General features: G+C 45.6%; 1 protein-coding gene and 1 long non-coding RNA gene across 3 annotated transcripts; one reads left to right on the forward strand and one right to left on the reverse strand.

The window, feature by feature from the left end:
- Positions 1-784: 784 nt before the first annotated feature.
- dapk1 (death-associated protein kinase 1) lies at positions 785-19,158 on the reverse strand. Of its 2 annotated transcripts, none has more exons than XM_088375537.1 (27): positions 18,990-19,158; positions 18,353-18,550; positions 13,197-13,418; positions 12,367-12,505; positions 12,136-12,265; positions 12,011-12,059; positions 11,899-11,925; positions 11,110-11,262; positions 10,904-10,949; positions 10,612-10,701; positions 10,073-10,165; positions 9,730-9,948; positions 9,075-9,173; positions 8,865-8,963; positions 8,586-8,783; positions 8,168-8,365; positions 7,752-7,850; positions 7,578-7,655; positions 7,024-7,243; positions 6,573-6,773; positions 6,074-6,271; positions 5,867-6,005; positions 5,576-5,696; positions 5,288-5,476; positions 4,687-5,184; positions 3,935-4,276; positions 785-3,839 (listed from the first exon to the last, which is right to left on the reverse strand). In XM_088375537.1, exons 1-27 carry the CDS (start codon positions 19,148-19,150, stop codon positions 3,384-3,386), a joined length of 4,662 nt encoding a protein of 1,553 aa, XP_088231663.1. In that variant the 5' UTR covers positions 19,151-19,158; the 3' UTR covers positions 785-3,383. The 2 variants fall into 2 exon arrangements, with proteins under 2 accessions (XP_088231663.1, XP_088231664.1); XM_088375538.1 differs by having other exon boundaries at positions 18,353-18,617; positions 18,990-19,118.
- On the forward strand, positions 12,977-16,194 carry LOC148397599 (uncharacterized). Its single transcript, XR_015858550.1, has 2 exons — positions 12,977-13,430; positions 15,779-16,194. It is a non-coding gene; the product is annotated as an uncharacterized LOC148397599 (long non-coding RNA).
- Positions 19,159-19,563: the final 405 nt, after the last annotated feature.

Genomic DNA, 19,563 nt, shown 5'->3' on the forward strand with positions numbered 1-19,563 from the left:
ATTTATGGTTATTCTTTGTAGAGTTTCACAAAAATATTGTTAAAAAAGTGCTCTTTGCTAATGTCTTGCTCATTATCTGAGTTTAGCGACTTTAGAACAGATTATCGTAGAGATTGGAAATAAATATAGCAATTAGTAGTAGCAATTGGTATTTTTATTTTAAACTTTTGTCTGAAACTTTTCAGCCAATCAGTTTAAAGAGAAACTATGTAGAGAAATAATCAAATTGCACTAATTTACTCTTATTTGAATGTTTTTTTGTACTGGTAAAAAAAAAAAAAAAAGTTCCCCATGTTAGAGTGATCGCCTGATGACTGAGCATTTTTTTTATTTTAGAAAAGTCTGGATAGCATGCTCATGTAAAGAAAGCCAAAAACAGGAAATCGTTTTTTTCTTCTTTAAGTTATGCTGACTAAGCATGTTTTTTTTTTTTGTTCATTCAGTACATTCTTCACAAGTCAGCTGATTAGATTATCAGGTTAAAGGTCAGTAGACCACGTCTACACACACTTGTGGCACTAAAGACCACCCACCACAGCACTCAACTTAATCAATGCTAAGGAGTCAAAATAAACAATTTCTTAATACTGTATAACGTGCAAGTTTTGTTTTGTGATGATTGCTTCATGTTAAACAACAGTGCCACTTGGCAAGTCGCTGTTGCTAACAGTAAAAAATAAAAAAAAATCTCTCTTAAAAAGTAATTCAATGTAATGCTCAAGTTTCCATTTTTTTTCATTTGTCCTTCAATGTATCACAAAAATAACATGAAACCACAAGCATATAAAATTAACATTCAGTAAAGTTTTTTTAATTATTGTTTATAAAAAAAATATCACACTATAAAGAACTGAGAACATGCTGAACGAACTGAACATAAATAGAGCGGACATAGAAAAAAAAATCTTAGAAGCTTTTTAAAATTATTTACTGTTTTGGTCGAAGACAATGATGTTATTACATATAAAAATAAAAATAAAGACAAAACATTGATCCCTTTCGGTTCATATTGGGTGTGATATCGGACAAGGCCATGGTATGTTTAAAGCCACACAAGATTGGCAACATTTACACAAAAATAATGAACATCAGTGTTTGTTTTTTTTCCCTCATACATTCAATTAGCATAACAAACAAAATGACAGAAAAGTAAGAGAGAAAAAATCAAGCAAAAGATTATGACAAAGTGGAAGGATAGGATCAAAATAGACTTTTTAGAAACATGATCAACATGTAACATTTAGCAGCTTTTGGCTCGTTTACATGGGCAAACGAGGAAACTAAAAGGAGGACAAAAGAAAAATGAAGGGTGTGTTGATGGCAAAGTAGAGAACTTTAAAGATAATATGGAGGACGCTAAAGCCACGGGGTATAGAACCTCAATTCGGGGAAAGTGTTACTTTTGTTACTCTATGGAGCGAACCGGCTAACAGCTAACATCAGCCGTTTTCCTGAGAGGAAGAGTCAAATCAAATTTAAGTGATTTTTTTGTGTTGAGCTGGCTGGAATTGCGTGAAAAAAATAGCATGCAAATTTCATATCTTTAAAAAAAAGTATTGGACAATTTTGCAAATTCTAGTATGTTCCCTCAAACTCCTTAATTTCACCTAGTTGTGTCTCTAGAAAGTTCAAAACATTCAACCAATTTTGTTAAACTCGTTGACGTTGACGGAACGCATCAAAGAGTCTGGTAAAGGACCCCTGTCACAAATTGTCATCCATTTTGGTTTAAAGCAGCCATTTTTTGGGGGGGATGCAGTGATCAGACCTTAACATGCCCCTAACTCGCAACATTTGGTGTGTGTGCCATGATGAAAATGTACACATGAATTTCCTCTTGAGTGACGAATAAAGCTGTAAGAAACTTAGATACCATTTTCACTGATCACCACAAAGTCGGGTGGACATGATCAATGTGACCCGATGAGCAGAGAAGTCCTAAGGGATTTTTTTTATCCCAAACATTCTTGACAAAATGGAGATAAACCTCCAATAAGCGTTTTTAAGTAGGGGGGGGGGGGGCAATTATGCAAATACAACAGAAACTTGGCATTGAATCCCTTTTAAGTGCTCCACATTAAAATCGAACTATTTTTAGTGTTATTTTTATTGTTTAAAAAAAATGATCATCGATGGAAGATGTAATTGTTTCTAATTTTTAACATGTTTATTGGGTGTCTATCTTTACGGTGTTTCCAGCCATTCAACATAAAAATCCACTTTTGAGCAAACCCTGACGACCCAAACAAAACCTCAACTTTGATTCCTTTTGGGCTTTTTAGTAAACGTAATTGTAGTGTGCGGACAAGGCACGCCTGCTCTTATTTGTGCTTAGGGGAGGTAGAAGGCCGCAAAGGCACTTGGATAAAATGCTGCGGCGGGACCGAAGAAAAGGCCGAGACGAACGCGTGGTGATTATATTATCACTTTGGCTGCGGAAACGATCGACGACATTTACGCTAAAATGTGTAAGACGGACATATACATACATTGGACGGACAAGGCAGTGTTCACATTTGTTGTTTGGTTCACTTTAAACTGCCTTTCCCTTTCACAAAGGACCAAGCCAAGATGGCGTCACGCAACCTTCCGATTAGATCATGTCAACGCAATCGCTAATCCGAGACGAGACGTAACAGCGGATCCAGCATTTGTCCGTCGGTGCCTTTCACGCAGAGCGCAGCGAAGGTAGCGTGTTGCCGCGATCCGATCATGACCACCAAATTAAAACGGTTATAGAAGCAGCAAAGGGAGATGAATAAAAAATAAAACAGAATCTCAAAGCTTTGCCAACACTGGCGGAGGAGTTAACAGCTTACTGGCACACGGCCATTGGGGAGTAAGAGGGGGCGTGATCAGCGACTCAGACGCTGTTAAATCCGCCGGTGCGTTTCATTCACCGCCAATCCGCATCTATGGTGAAAGGCGCTCTTGAGGTACCCAAAGGGGCGGAAGAAATGAATGATAAACTTCAAACCTCGACGTTGCAGAATTCGATTTCCCTCATCCGTCGTCCCGACAATTGCTTTCGACACAAAACCAAGTCTTGTGTGGTAAACTTCACACTGCTACGCAATTCATACCATGGTGGAAATGAGTTCACTGGGAAATCGGCAATCGGCAATCGGTTCCTTACAAACGGAGGCAGAGTTGATTGCTGGGCAAGTGATAATCCATCCCGACAAAAAGTGGCCAGGCAGGTTTGGATCCTGTTTTGGTTGGTACCTTACACACAAAACAGCAAGGTAGGGAAGAGGGCGGCTTGGACTTCCTCTTTGGGGGCAACCAACATTCATCGGGGGAAGCAAACGACGGACGTTAAAGTTCCCTCACGCTAGAGTCTGACACGCAATGTGGTGGCGTGCAGCGTGGGTGTGGGGGGTTTAGCGGGAAACGACAGAGCTGATGGAGTTGTAGGACGTGCCCCCGTTGCAGGTGGCGGCGTAACCATCAGGGTAACCGTTGGCGTCGCCGCCCAGCCCCCGCCCGTCGACTCTGAAGACGGGCGAGGCCTTGAGGAGGAAGTCAGCGGCGTCCCTTCGGCCTAGCTCCCGCAGCTTGAGCATGAGGACGCCTACCGTGCTGCCCGGGCGCCCGCTCCACTCTTGCAGCAGGGCGGCGGTCGGGCTGGGCGGGGAAATGGGTGGCGTCCCGCCGGGCGGCGTTCCGTTGCCGCTGTGCTTCGCCACCAGCTCGCTGAGGCCGAGGTTCATGGCGAGAAGGCACCAGTCCTTCCCCAGGGCGTCGGGCGGGTCCAGCATGCGGCACAGCTTGCGGCGAGCTAGTAGGGGGACGTCAGTGATGTGCATGTCCGGGCCCAGGACGCCGCCGTGGTACACCTACGTACGTGATAAATTCATGTTCAATGCCTGATATTTTGTGTGTGGGGGGGAAAATCACATAAAACCTTTCCAACGTGAATGCAACTCGGTACCTCTGCACAGCCAAAGGCAAGAATGGCGCTGAAGCTCTCCCTGTATCCACCCATGGTGTTGGTGAGCGACGTTTCCCTCTGCATCTGCGCCCTCAGGAAGTCTTTGGGCTGGTAGACCATGACGGGAGCGTGTCGCTCGCGGAGCTGCTGGGGGCTGAGGTAGTACTTGGCGGTCAGCAGGCCCGGCAGCGTGGACGCCAGCAGGTTCTCGGCGATGCCGCACACGGCGTCCAGTAGGGCGTAGCACTTGGCTCTTTGAGACTCGTGCCCACGCACCTGGATCTCCACGCCCTGGCCGTGGTTGACCAGCAACACCATGGCCTCCGCACCTGACCGGCTCACCTTACGGTAAAGAGAAATTCCAGGGTATTAATCCATTGCAATCGTAACCCCCAAAACAACCTTTCTTTTTTTGCGTGCTACTTTGGACTGTAATATTAGTTCTTTGCAGAAGATAAGGAAGGCACTGCACGTTTTGAGTATGGTCATATTATGTGTAGCTCCAGAGATTGTTTTTAAATATCTGTTGAGTAGCAGCCAGTTCCGACATTTTGCGTTTTTTATTAGGTAATTGATTTCAAAAAGGCAAAGAACAATACAGAACTCTTATCTCAAATGTTTACTATCACGACAAAGCAAATAATTCCTGAATCACTACAGTTATGGGCGGTTTGGGATTCGGGCGAGACCTAATCAAAATCCATTATTGGTAAAGATTGCAACTTCCGTGGCATTTGAGGTGCCCCACTCACCTTGGCTCCGTCTGTCCACAGATGAATGTCGGCCTCTCTCTCTTCCTCGTCGTCCTCGTCGTCCTCGGGCTTCTGCTGCCGACTCCATCGGCACAGGTTGACCTGCAGCTTGTGGAACAAACCGCAGGGGAAGGCAGCCAGGTGCTCGGCGGGCACCAGCCGGACGCCCCCGTAGACGGCAGCGGAATCCCCCTCGGCGTCATCCTCTGTCCATGAGCGCCGTAGACCTCCCGCCTTGATGAGGGCGGGCACGTCCACCATGGCGGGGTCGGCGGCGTCCCGGACGCACACGTCCATGGCGTCCAGGATCTGCAGCAGCTCCTCCACGTCGCTGTCAGGAGCCAGGGCTTGCACTTCCTCCAGCCTGTAGCGCCCCCTGTAGTGGTGGATGGCCTTGGGCGTCTCCACGGACAGCAAGCGGCCCAAAACAGCACTGCACAGCCAGCGTGGCTCCAGCAAGACTACGTCCTGCACCGTTTCACTTTGCATGATGTTGATCTGTGCAATACGGGAAAGACATTCTACTCAATTGAGAGTACCAGGGAGAGCTTAAAAAAAAAAAAAAAAAAAAAAAAAAAAAGAAGAGCGGCGGCCAACTGACCTCTCCCATGCTGTGCAGCTGAAGCGCCAAGCCTCTGAGGTGCTCCTGACTGACCAGCGGGTTGATGTTCTCCTGGACGTCACTGACAAACTGCTGCCACGATGTCAGCTGGTTGGGTCCACTCAGCTTGCGCCAGGCGGGCAGCGCTGCCAGCAGACGCTCCGACAGCAGCGTCATGCCGCCGCAGCTCTGCGGACACGGAAGTCACATGTGTGCATGTCAGAAGAAAGTCTCAAGGCTGCGTCACATTGATTTACTTTCTGCGCGTGTGTGCGTGCGTGCACTCACAGAGATGATGTGCGACCGCAGCTCCTGCAGATGATTCTTGAGAAGCTTGACGTCTTTGGAGTTGGAGGCGCCGGCGTCCATCACAAACAACTTGTCACTGATCTGCAGGTCGTTTCCAAACCTCAAACGCAACAGTGACAAATAATACATTTTAATAATATGACCTATTTATTTGTTTTATGATGTCATGAAATGTTAAATAAATAAACGGATGACTAAATAAATATATAAATTTGGAAAAAAAAGTATTAAATCAATAAAAATAAAATAATAATAAAGCAAATTGCTGACCTGCTCCTGACTTCCTTAAGGAGCGCCCTTTCTTTATTGTAGCTGAACTCTCCGGAGAAACTTCGGGGAACGTCCGCCAGGTCCGCGTGCGTGCCCACCAGCACCACCACCAGAGGCTGCTGGACCCTGCCGCCGAACACTGCGAGGGGCGAAAGCGTCACTCCACCGAGCGCCCTCCGAAATGGCGGCAGGACTGGAGAGACTCACGGATGTGGGGGTGCGGCGGCGTGAGGGCCTTCAGCATGTTGAGCCAGTAGCTGACGTGGCTCAGCTGGCTCTCGTACGGCTCCTCCAGACTGAAGACCACAACGTGGACCGCCGTGGGGTCGTTGGCCGCAAAGTAGTCGTAGGCGCAGTAGTAGACGGGGTTGCCGGAAAACTCCCATACGCTGAAATCTCCTACTCCTGCAAAAAGGCACACCAATGAAAATCTTCCAAACACAGAAACTACATGAAAAAACAAATGTGAACAGTAAATCCATAAGTGGGCCATACTTGATTTTTAAAATGGCCAGATCATTCATCATTGTGGTTACACTTTTCTTTAATTGACAAGTTTATTCATGATTCTACATTGTGTATTATTTAACCATTTACAATCAATACATTCCTAAGGAGTTAAACGGATACAATAAAAAAGGAATACATACATATCAGTGGACTAATTTTAAGCCCAAACTGTTTCCTGAAACGCAGAACAACTCACCATGGATGTTGGCGTGCTGGATGTCGACAGCCCTGGTGGCCTGCTCGTCGGCGGTGGCGGCACTAGCGGGGGAGAGGCCGCCGTGCACAGGCGAGAACACCTCCAGCACGCCTTTGGTCAGGCTGGGCTCGAACATCATGCTGCGACTGCGCACGCTCACGTTCTCGCAGCCCGGATACAAGTTGGAGATGCTCACCGACACTGTAACAGCAAATTTGGTGGGTATGAGTCATGAGCTTTGTGGGACCCACAAAAAAAGGAGAAACAATGCACGAAACGCCAAAGTTTGTCATTTGCCAATGTGTCCATTCTTACATTTAAACAGCAAGTTCTAATCTTGAAAATTCAGCCCGTGAAACCAGTTTGCCTCGACAACATGAGATTCAGCAATCACGTCCCCAGAAAAGTCAGCAAAACTTGAAATCAACCATGCGGGAGCCCCGTAATTTACCGGCGGGTTTGGAGTTGACCGGAGAATTGGGGTGTCGTGCCGCGTTGCTCATGCGGGTGGTCCGGCGGCGCCGGAAAAAACTTCGCAGGATGCCGCACTTGAGTGACTCCAGCAGCGTGCTCTTGCCTGCCCCCTGGTGGCCGAAAAGCTTGAGCTTGATGCGTGTCTGCGCCGTCTGCGTGGGCCGCAACTGCTGGATGAAGGCTATTTTGTGGTTGTCCTGCAGCGAGATGCAAAACATTCAACAACATGCTTGCTATTAACAATAAACATATCAGAGCCATAACAAGAGACGCGACTGGGTCAAATTTGTCCCGCTATTCCATTTTATAAAAGGCCCTTGGGCTTGCATTTAAATATTCAGTTCAAGTGCTGCCATGTTTTCCTTGCAAATGTAGTGGATGAGTCATGTGACAAAAGGTGGTCCCATGAATGAGTGCCGCTGTGGGCAGCTGAGAGCCCTCGGCACTCCCACCAGAGTACTCCCGCTGCCGTAAGGCTTTCAATGAAACGATAAATGTCAATCACACTCGAGCCCTTTTCTCTCTTTTCACCTTTTTAAGCTTTCCCAACAAGGCCACTATATTGTCATGTTGCTCAGCTGAAGCCAAATCCTCAGCAGTCTTTCCATCCTAAAAAAAAAAAAAAAAAAAATCATACATGCATCAAAGCATAAATGACATAATATCATCTTTTGTTTTGTGCAATGGTGCCTTGAGTTCATTTACGTTGGTGACGGCCTCCGTGTTGGCTCCAGACAGGCAGAGGTGACGCACCACTTCCAGACCACAGTTGCTGGCAGCCAAGTGGAGAGGGGTCCGGCCATACTAGTCGGTCAAAAAACGACAAACAAGACTGTAAGACGTCATTCATTTGCGTGGAACCAATTAACCGCCATTTATGTATTAATGCGGCACAAACAAATGCCTTTCATGTTATGAAAAAAAAAAAAAAAAACCCACAATCTTGGAATTTTGCGGAATATGGGATAAATGACAACACTGAAGCCTGGCTACAAATGAACAGGTATTTCCGAGTATCGTTATTGTATGTGGAGCCTTTCAAGTCTAGTCAGGAGATGAGTGCAAAATTGCTAACATTAGCCGCCAGCTAATTTCATGGTCCCTTTAACCAAAATGGCTACCTTGTTAGGGATGTCAAGGACGGCTCGGGCGCTGCAGAGCGCCACGACGACGGGCAGGTTTCCGTCCTTGCAGGCGATGTGCAGCGGTGTGTTTCCATGGCGATCCTGGCGGTCCAGCTGACAGCCACGCGCCAGCAGGCAGCGGACCACCTCAAGCTGGCATCGCCGCACGGCCAAGTGGAGGGCCGTGTGGCCGTCCTGGAGGAAGATCATGTATGAAGTTGTAACGAATTATGCACCATGCCCCTTTGACGTTCATCCACATTTCTTCTACGCCATTATTTTCTTCGGAAGTAAAACTCGGAAAGACTTTACCAACTGAGAAAACCATGCCATCATTTCAGGAACAATGCTTATTGGATTGAACAGTACCAGAGCTTTATTCAGACATTAAAATTTGAGGAAAAAAAAGTCCAACCTTGTCGACAGTCTCCAGGTCGGCGTCGTGCTCCGCCAGGCACTCCACGATGTCCACGAAGCCACGGGCGGACGCTGTGAGCAGGGCGCTCTCGCCCTCGCGGTTCTTGGCGTCCACGTGGCAGCCGGCCCGGCAGAGCGCCCGCGCCACGGCCGAGTAGCCGTGCCAGGCGGCGCAGTGCAGAGCCGTCTCTTGCTCCTGGACGAGGGGAGACGGGCGTTCAAAAATATTTCAACCTTTTTTATTTTTGGAGCGGGGTGTCGGAATGAGCGAGCTCACCCTGTCGTTGAGGTCTGGGTTGGCCCGGATGCTGCACAGGTAGCTGACCACATCCACGTTGCCGTAGCGGGCCGCCACGTGGAGAGCTGTTTCTCCAGACTGCGACACAAGACGCAAATGACCGTTTAGTTACAATCGTGACCCTTTTTGAGGAAAGTCATCATAAAAGAACAAAGTATGAGGGAATTTTATGCACTATTAATTTGTGACCTTATCTTGTACATCCAGAGGACATTTGTTGGCATGGAGGAATTTGAGAGTGTCCACGTGGCCGTGTCTGGCTGCATAATAGATGGCGTTGGCGCCACTCTAAAGGAACACGCACGCAAAAATTGTTGGTTAAATAGCAAGTGGGATTAAATATAAATGTACTAAAACATTGTAGAGTACTAAACAAAGAAATGAAAAAAACTATTTTAGACATTTTCTCTTAAACATCAAACCAATATTAAAAAACTATAAATGTATTGAAAAAAATTGTAGAAAGACAAATGTTAAATAAAAAAAATTATGGTTTCTAGAGTAAAAAAATCTAAATCACAAAAATAATTTTTATTAAGAAATTAATGATAGAAAAACTTATTAAGGCGGATTTCCTAAATATAATTAATAGAAAGAATTAAAATACAAATACAGACAAAATTCAAATAAAAAATAAAACAATCATGACACAAACATTTTTATAATGGGAAAATAAAAACATGCACACACACATGCAGAATAGAAAATAGACATAAAATGATCATTCACAATCACACAATCATTATAAAATGAGTAAATATCCAATTAACAATCAAGTAAATATACACAAACCCCTAAAACATATATGCTGCAAATATCCAGATCATAAATGCTTGTGAGTTACCTTGTCGTGGGCTTGAATGAGGGCTCCTTTCCTCACGAGCAGCTGGATGATGTCGACGTTGCCGCAGCCGGCGGCGATGAGCAGCGGCGGCGTGCCGTGCCTGTTGGGCTGGTTGACGTCGTAGCTGTTCAACGAGCCCAGTAGATGGCGCAAGCCCGGAACGTTGTCGTCGTTGATGGCGTGGACGATGGCCTTCATCACAAACGAGTCTTCCTCATCCTGGGAAAACGAAGAGCACGTAATCCTGAACAAAACACGATACTCCAGCTGTACTTAAGCGCGAGGCTCCGGTTCATTAAGAGTCATTGAGCTGCCGTGTTGTGCGTGCGAGCACGTGCGTTACCAATGTGTCGTCACTGCGCGCCACGCTCATGTTGCTTCGGGACAGGAAGGAGCGTGAAAGGCGGTTGCACAGGGAGATGAGGCGTACAGATTGCTGCAAAAACACAAAGCAGGGAGCAGGATTTACTCAACGGCCCACGGGGTAGACGTACTGTAGGTTTGGAACGGTACATCCACGGTAAAGTTTCAACTCAATTAAAAAAGCCGTGATGGAAGAAGTGAATGATACGGCTCCTCGTAATGTTAACGTGGGCGGGGCATTTTTGTATTTGAGAGAAAAAAAAAAAATTCCGATCCAAGATAAAATAAAAGGCTGCATTTTGAATTACAAAAACTCCAAATCCATTGGAAAAATAATATAATGAATAATAATAATAAAAAAAGAATATCACTTTAATGAGGACAAAGATCAAAAGTCTGAGCAAATGGTGTTTGGAGAGGAAATCATCATTTTACAAGAGCCCGATTGAACCTCCTCGGTGGGGCCTGCTGTGTTGGTTAGCAACAGAGATGATTTGAGGACGTGACGTCCAGACTTACTTTCCATTTTCTTCTCGCGGCAAACTTTTTGAACTTTTCCATGTTGACTGCAGACTCTTTTCTGCTGAGCGCTTGTTGTGTGTCTTTGGGCTGGTTGGGAGGGGGAAAAAAATGTGTTGATTGCTTCCTTCAGGTTTGACTACATTGATTGGATGGATGGATGGATGGATGGATGGATGGATGGATGGATGGATGGATGGATGGATGGATGGATGGATGGATGGATGGATGGATGGATGGATGGATGGATGGATGGAGGGATGGATGTTTAGTGTGGTGGAATGAACGCAACCTTGATCCAGGGGTGCTGTAGGCTGTCCTGAATGCTCATCCTCTTTCTGGCAAGACAACACACAATCAACATAAAAATGCTCATTAATAATGCAATTCAAATTTGAATACCACATACTTCATTTTATTTCATCCCGATAATTAAAAAAAAGTCATTATAATAGGAGAATGTATTTGTCTGATTGAATGCGGGTCCCGAGTACGTACTTGGGGTCTTTGACGAGGAGTCTGGCGATGAAGTCTTTGGCCAGGACGCTGGTGCCGCCAAAGAAGTCGTCGTCAAAAGTGTAATCCACGGCCGACACGTTGGCCAGCGTCTCCTGCTTGTTGTCGCCCAGGAAAGGCGAAGCGCCGCTCAGCCTGATCACACCGGGGCCAAAACAGACTCGGCATTTTAATCTTGACATGATTTGTCATTACTTTCTCAAAGTATGCTAACTCAATGCTAACACACGATCCAAGACTGCTTAAATGAGCTAATAAAAGCAGCATTTTGTCACTTTAAGTCATTAAATGACGCTCATTTGCACACAAACGGTGCAGCAACACGTTTAGACAGAAAAGCTGACAACACGCACACCGGCAAAATTACAAACAAATATTACTGCCGCTTACTGAGCCACAGTTGTGGAGTTTTTGTTTTATACGTATGTTTCCAGGTGGACATCCGAAGAAGCAGCAAAACGTTTTCATTTGATTGGGGTGGGGGTAATTTTATGACATGAAAATGTCAAAACCCTTTCCAATTGGGAATTAAGCCAAAAGCCAGAAAGTGAGACCAAAGTGTGCCTGAAGCCTCTCCAGCTGGTCAATAGCAGCCGCCGACTGCTCGCGAGACAGCTGCAGCTGACATGGAGGCCCAGCTACAAGACAAAACCATGCTGTCGTGATTTTTTTGGTAGCAGCACATATCTCCTTGCCTCACAAATCTGTGCTTTACAGCCATCCTATCTCAAAGGCCTCATTTCATCCATAAGTGTGCACCACGTTACTTACAGAATGTACGTGATCACACCAACACTCCTGCAGAGACAAATAGAAAAAGGCTTTACTTATGTCAGCAGAGTTGGCTGAACTGCGGATGTCCAACGTGTGTTTTCGTACGTACCACATGTCCGCCTCCAAACCCAGCGGTTCATAGTTCACCACCTCAGGAGCTGAAAAGGATAAAATACCAACATTTAAAATAAAAGCTACAAGATGCACGTGGACTCGTGCGGGAAGGATACCGACCGACAAACTCGGGCGTTCCGAAAATGTTTTTGAAGTCGTTTCCGAAATCGATCTTGTGCGCCAGGCCAAAGTCAATAAGCTTGATGCGCGGGTGAGGCATCGAGCGGCTCAGCAGCATGATGTTCTCCGGCTGAAAAGGCAAGACAATCATTTGAAAGAATGAACTTGGACTATTAGCGTAAAACGTCATGCATCCAGAAAAAAACGGTGCTTGGGGTGTGGCTCGATCACCTTGAGGTCAAAGTGAGCGATGCGTTTGGAGTGCAGGTAGGAAACTCCATCCAAGATCTGCTTGAGGAACTGCGTGGCTTCCTCTTCGCTCAGCGACTCTTTCTCCGCCAGGAAGTCAAAGAGTTCTCCGCCGGCCACGCTAAACAGACAATTAAAAAGCCATCAATCTCTATTTTAATGGAGCCCAGAGTAGCTAATCTCATCACGAAGCTGCATTAGAGTGCAGTCAAAGTAGCATTGAAGGAGCTCTGCCACCGACGCCGGCCGAGCCGATCGAACGCATCAATATGAAAACGGTAAACAGGCTCAACGTTGGTGCGTGTTTGTGGTTGGGATTGTTTAAGGCAAAAGGAAAAAAAAATCACAAAGACCAACACAAATATTTATAAGTTGGTTTTTCATTGGAAAAATAGCACTCTATAATATTTTGCTTGATTAAAAACTGAACACATAATTAAGAAATGCTGATTAAGCAGCAGGATACGTTAAGAGACGTAAGTGAGCCGCCGTCGTCATTGTTGAGGAACGTTGTCCGACCGGTGCTGCCGGAAAGTGCGGGCCTTGAGTCACCTTGTTGTGGGTTTCATTTGCTTTTGTTTTGGGGATAACATTTCATTGAAATATTGTTTGCTCCTCACACGCGAGCTAACCACATGTTGTGAGTCAATAACAGGGAAAATAAAATGACTTTGTGAAGACAATAATTAAAATCGAGGAGAGTAAAAAAAAAAAAAAAAAATCTGACATATCGTATAGCATAGCGGTGTAAATATTGATCAGATATTTTTTTCCTCCGAATCATTTTTTTTTTAAAAGAATCAGCAACTTACAGCTCCAGAATGAGGATGACGTCAGCCTTGTTCTCGTAGACCTCGTGCAGCGTGATGATGTTGGGGTGTTGGATTTCCTTCAGAATGTTGACCTCGCGCTCGATGTCCTCCCGCGTCACGCCGCGCCGGCTGGACTTGCTGCGCCGCTTCTTGATGAACTTGGCGGCGTACTCGGCCCCCGTGCTCCGCTGACGACACCGTCGGACCACGGCGAACTGGCCGCTGTCGGGAGAGGTAACACAAGTTTAACGCTTTGTGCCTTCATGTGAATTACACTGGCATGATGGCACGCCACCTGTGTGCTGTGTTCGGTGAGGCGCAATCTGCGATGAGAGTAAACACGGTGAGCATTTGCCATCGCTGAAAGCAAAGTGACTCATGAGAAGATGGAGGCTAATAAGAACGTAGTGTTCCGTCGACTGAGATGGGCATGGTGTACTGCCCTGAGGAGTTTAAAAATAATGACTAAATAGTAAAACTGGGGATGCTCCGGGTTAACGACGCGTGTTGTTGCTAGTCACGATGATTGTCACCGCTAATGAACTGAGGCAATCGCCGCAGGTCGAGACTGGCAACGATGTCGTTTTCTAGACAAACGCGATGATAGACGTGTGTATGAACAACTGAGAAACTGTGACAGCGTGAGGTTTTATCATTGACTTGGCATATGAGGGACAAAGTGTGTGAGACGAATTATTCAAAATATGGCAACGCATTCCGCAGTGATGACAAAATGGCGACTCGGGAATCTGATAACAGTGATTTAATCCCGGTGCATTGATGTCATACCAACGTAATGACTCGATGTTGGGGCATTGATATTTGATACCATATTGATATTTAATACAGGTGTATCGATGTGTGATATGTGATAATAAGGCATCAATCGTTGATACTGCTGGATGGATGTTTCATACTGGTGTATTGATATCTCATACTGAGAGATGGACTCTTGGTTAGGATGTAATAATATTCATGACATGAGCTGTAAGGTATAGCTGGATAATACTGGGATTAAGGTCAAAGATTAACCGGGTAAATACCTTGATGGCTTTTAATTGAGGAGAACGCGGATGGTGCGGCTCGTGTGCCCTGCGGGATTATTTGTGTTTAATCAGGCCCGTTCATGTTGCCGCATTACGGTTGTTTATTTATGTCAAGCGAGTTCTTTTCAAAAGGCGAACATGTGGTGGGGGTCAAAGGTGGTTGGCGAGTGTGCTACTGTTTTGGTTAGCAACAAGGCCTGGTAGGGTTTACTCTCTGGGTAAATCCGACCAGTAGTTGGCACTAACTGGGGTGCATCCGACGCACCCTATAAATGGGCAATTTTCTGTTATTGTGTATTTCAAAGTACCGGCGGTTTCGTCGAGCACTTACGGTTCACTGCGAAACCGAGTCGATGAGATCAACAACCAGCAGCCTGCAGTGTTAAGTCATGCTACACACCCAACCCAAGTCCGCCAGCACCCTGTCCTGTTCCCAGCATCCCCCCTTCCGCCGCCCCCTCCCTCCCCCATAGTCTCGTCTGCGCTCTCCTCTGGCAAAAGCGTGAAGGCCTGTCGACGCTTTTAGTCACAACAAAGGCAGCGAGGACATTTGATCTGGCTTCCTGCTATCTGGCCTAATGAAAAACAGCCTCCCCGCCTCTGTTTGTTCTCCGTCTGCATGGAAGGGCTCTTCCCTCGTTAGTTCTACACAAACCCCTCCCCCCCTGTCTATGGCAAGAGTTGTGCGAGTGTAGAGGGATTCCCCCTACTCGAAAATAAACATTGTGTAGTGTAGCGACAAATGGGCAAAATTCCTCACAAACGAACACAAAACATGACACTACAGTGACTTGACTTGACTTGACTACATGTACAAAAAAAATAAGCTGACTGACCAACTGAAAACAAAGTTTTTTTTAAAAATTCGGTCTTTGCGATTTATTTGATTTATTATACTGCAAAGCCAATTTGAATCGGATGAATTATTCAGCCCTAGTTGACGATACTCAAGATAAATAGATTGCAAAAATCATAAAAGAGAATGACCCGTCATTGCTTAACTTGGCCTCCTGAAAGTCTGCTAGCTTAATGCTAACACACAATGCAAAACACCATAGAAGGCTAACGGAATGAGCATGGGTAATAAATAAGCCTTAATGTTTCCACTCTCGTCAGCCGACATTCTGCTGAGCAGCCACGTGAGATGAGGACCTCAGTGAACATTAACTTTTTCAACCGGTTTCTCAGCCTGAAATGTCTTCATCGTGTCACGCGTGACATTAACGCCAATACCGCAGCTGTGTCAATAGAAGATAACGCACGCGTTGTTTGCAGTAGTCATTTGAAATATTTCGTTATTTTTTTAACTTACTTTTGCAGTGGAACTTTTTCAAAATGATTTTCAAACATCATACCATCTAGAATTTTATCTAGAAATTGACTTGAATTGATGACTTTTCTCATGAAATTGTTTCATTATTTTCCATAAAATGAACTTTATTGACTTCAGCCATTTCCCACAAAACGGTGACTTTTTGCTAACGCAGAGTTGAAGATGAGGTTGGCGGAGATGAAGCTAACGTTGTGCGCAATTAGCAGCTAGCGAGCGGCGTGGGAGGTCGGCTCCCTGTGTTCCCGTCCCACTCGGCTGCGCGTGAGGGCCACAAAACAGTTACGCAACCGCCGCCGCGCCATTGTGTACTGGCGGAAAGGGTAACCATGGCAACGGGAGTGAGAAGTGAGAAGAGGAACCGCCGGCTGCTCGGAGGAAGGAAGAGGCTGATGGATTATCAACGCAGCGTAAATAAAAAAACAGACATCTGTCAGGATGTCGAGAGGAGTTCCTCACCCTAACTACTGCTGTGGAGGACTTGCTTGATGTTTTTTTTTCTTTTTTTTTGCCTTAATTACTGATATTGGCAGCCTCCATGAGAACCGGGTATCTTCAAACAAAGCCCCAAATAAACATATTTCCCAAATTTCATGTTGCCAAACAGGCAACGGGCTTCGCACTGTCGCGTTTTTTGTTTTTTTATTATCGTGAGCCAGATGCCGCTTTGTTTTCACGACCTTCCAGCTATCTGCGTTAGTCGATGCCGAGTGCATCGCGGCACGATTGGCATCCTGGACGACTGAGCGGAATGCCTTCAGACACATCAGGGACACATGACACCAGTAAACGTCACGGCGAGGTCACAGAGTAGACTCAAACCGTCACAACGATTCAACTCTCCACAACGCGGACACACCGGCGTCCGCCATTTTGTGCTTGGTGGAGGTTGCTCTCCTAGCAAATACTGTCAAATCACCACCGAGAAAGATTGGGTTGGAGTATAACGTGCACAACTTTACAGAAGACACTATTTTTTAAGACAGGTCATTGGGTTGATATTATCGCTATGACAACAAGATTATTCTGATTAAACAGCGGAGTGTGCAAGATTGACATATGAAGAGGAGGAAGACGAGGAGGTGATGGTGGTAATGGTGGGAAGTGAGGAAGTCAGAGGAGTGGGGGGGGGGACCAGCTGCTCCATTCACCCATCTCTCATCTTATAAAAGTGACATGTGCCCTCATGATCTCATGACAAAGTCAGGTGGCTCACACGTACAACGTTGTTACAGCATCTCAACTTCTCGTTGCTGACCATGGCATTCAGAAGAACAACCAGACATTTTTGCAGTGCGCTCCACTGCTTCTAGACACGATTAATCGACAATCCATTATGGAAAGAATTCTTAGTGATCGATTAGTGGACCATCGTGCACGTCTCTTAGTGAGGACTACAAGGTCATACAAGGTGGAGGACTGCAAAACACTTTCCACACTTGAGCGACTGTCTGAATTGACCATCAAGGGATGCACACACGCACACACACACACACGCACACACTGAGTGACACCCGTTACCCACTAGCACAGTTGGCAGGGATCCAGCCAAAATCCAGAACAAGATGAGTCCAGTATAAAATCCCTCGTTTCCGTTAGAAAAAGTAAAAACACAGAGCGCACGCTAAAAAAATAAATATAAAGAATCAGCATTAACGCAAGCTGCTCTTTTCTTGCGGTCTAATCCATTTAATGTCCTAAAATATCGCCACTTGCTTTACTAATAGCTCGGCTTTTATTGCGAATAAAACAAAGTGCTTTGATGTGGCACTTTGTACTCATAAATATTATCTTATGTCTTACCATCACACATAGTATTTAGGAGTCGCTGGAGTGTTTTCCTTTTTTTTTTTTTTAACAATCTCAAAAGATTAAGGATATAATAATATGATGGGAATTATGTGGTCATTTTTCAAGAATGAAATCACAGCTCTTTGAGGATCAAGTTGTCTATTTGGCCAGTTGATGGCTGCTCCTCGGGTTGGGTAGCAGTACACAATAGTCAGGGGGGGAGGATGAGTGGCAGACTCAATCCCCCCCACCCAACCAGTCATGCCAGCCGGGGTAAAAGGGGGTTGAATGTAGGTCAGTGGGTGCATTGCGTGGCATTAGCCATCTATCACCTCTGCCTCTCATTCACATCATATCCTTGTTATCCGATTTAAGATTCATAAACTAGTACACACATTTTTTTTACACTATACTGGTGCCATTTTTGGCCTACTAGTACACAACTAAAACAAACTACTAGTAATATTACTCAGCACAGTGGTAGGTAGGATTATAAAAATAATAATAATGTCACGCATGAGGAGCTTCTCGGATGCTACAAGTAGCATCGAAATGCTGACCAATAGTCCTTACTCGTAAAATTTCGTTTTCCTGCCAAAGTCATTTCACAAGGTTGCAGAAATGTCATGCAGTTGTGAAAAAAATTGTAGGATAGTCACACTGCTAGTGCAACATAGCGGTACTAGTTTTCATATATATATATATATATATAAATTTAATTGTGCTACTACAATATTTTTTTATCATGACACTATTTAGTAGCATTATTCTTCTTATAAAGCACCTTATTGGCGTTTTTTGGGAGGATGAAACAGATTGTTAGCAATTCAATTCAATTCAATTCAATTCAATTCAATTCAATTCAATGGGGAAGGTCAAGGCATCAGGGTATATACATTTCCCCCCCAATTTTCATACATTTTGCATGGGTCATGGTAGTGGGGGGAATAGGTGCAAAGACAATTTTGAAGTGAAATTGCACGACTCACCTGCCCAGCTCGTCTCCAATCTCATAAAAGTCCTCGACATTCTCCTGCTTGAAAACAGTCATGGTGTGCCCGCACTTGGACGAGTGCTGGGTGTTTCCTGGAGGGGAGGAGAGGGTGAGGGAGAGGGGAGGGCTCGTCACAGGGGCACGCCGTTCAGGGCACGCTCGAAGCCGGCTACTCTCCTCCTCATGTTCGGGCCTGGAGTGGAGAACCCGGTGGAAGAATGCAAATCAGATAAAACGGACCTTCAAGAATGTCACGACTCCTAAAAATGAAAAAAAAAAAGGGATTGTGGAGGGGAGGGTCCGTGCGTGGTGATAAAGCGTCCGAAAAAGACACCACATGAGCGGCTACTGGCGTACACCCCGCTCTTCAGCTTGCGGTAGCTATGGGAGACCCGAGCCGCGGTGTTTCACACCTACCCCCCCCCCCCCCCCTTCTTCTTTCTTGCAACCACTAGCTAAAAGGCACCATCGTGAAATAACGTTCAAAACACACACTCGGGTAACCTCCATTCTCCTCTCAAATTTAACGAAATAAACGAGCGTCGCTCTCTGTTGGCCGAACTCGAAGCTATAAGGTGCACTTCGATAAAGAAGACAGGAGTGGTTGGAGTGGGAGGGGCGGAATGTCTTACCCCAGTAGCCGAGTCCAGGCGACGGTTTGTTGGTCTTCCACGAGGAGTGTGTACAGCCGCCCCGTAGTCGGCTCACGGAGGAGGAGGAGGACGACAAAACGTCGCCGTGGGAGGACATCGACGTTCACAACGCAAAAGGCAGTCGGCCACCGGTGCTGCATTCACTGCCAGTGGGGAAAGTGACAATCCCATACACGCGACGCTTCGCTTCAAACTACTCATAATTTACGTATTTCCAGTCGAATAACGCGATTTATCTGTGCTACTCTATGTATCCATAGACACGTTCTTCACGTTCTATCTGTCAGCACCAAAATACTCGTTTCAATGGTAAAGTGGCAAATTAACGACTTTTTGTGTGACGCGAAGGCAGCATCGGTCAGTTTCCAAAGACAGACAACAGGAAGACAATTCTCTCACTGGACACTTCATTAGGTACCCTAGATACAGCTCAAACGTGTACACTACTATTTTTAGTATGATATGTTGTCATAATTTTACATTTTACATTATGACTGCGTGAACATTCTTAGTACTGCATTTGCTGCTTTAATTTTATTTGCATGTACATTAG

Source organism: Syngnathus floridae, chromosome 5 (genome assembly GCF_059516105.1).
Source record: "Syngnathus floridae isolate MCC-2025c chromosome 5, RoL_Sflo_1.0, whole genome shotgun sequence".
Lineage (NCBI taxonomy): Eukaryota > Metazoa > Chordata > Actinopteri > Syngnathiformes > Syngnathidae > Syngnathus > Syngnathus floridae.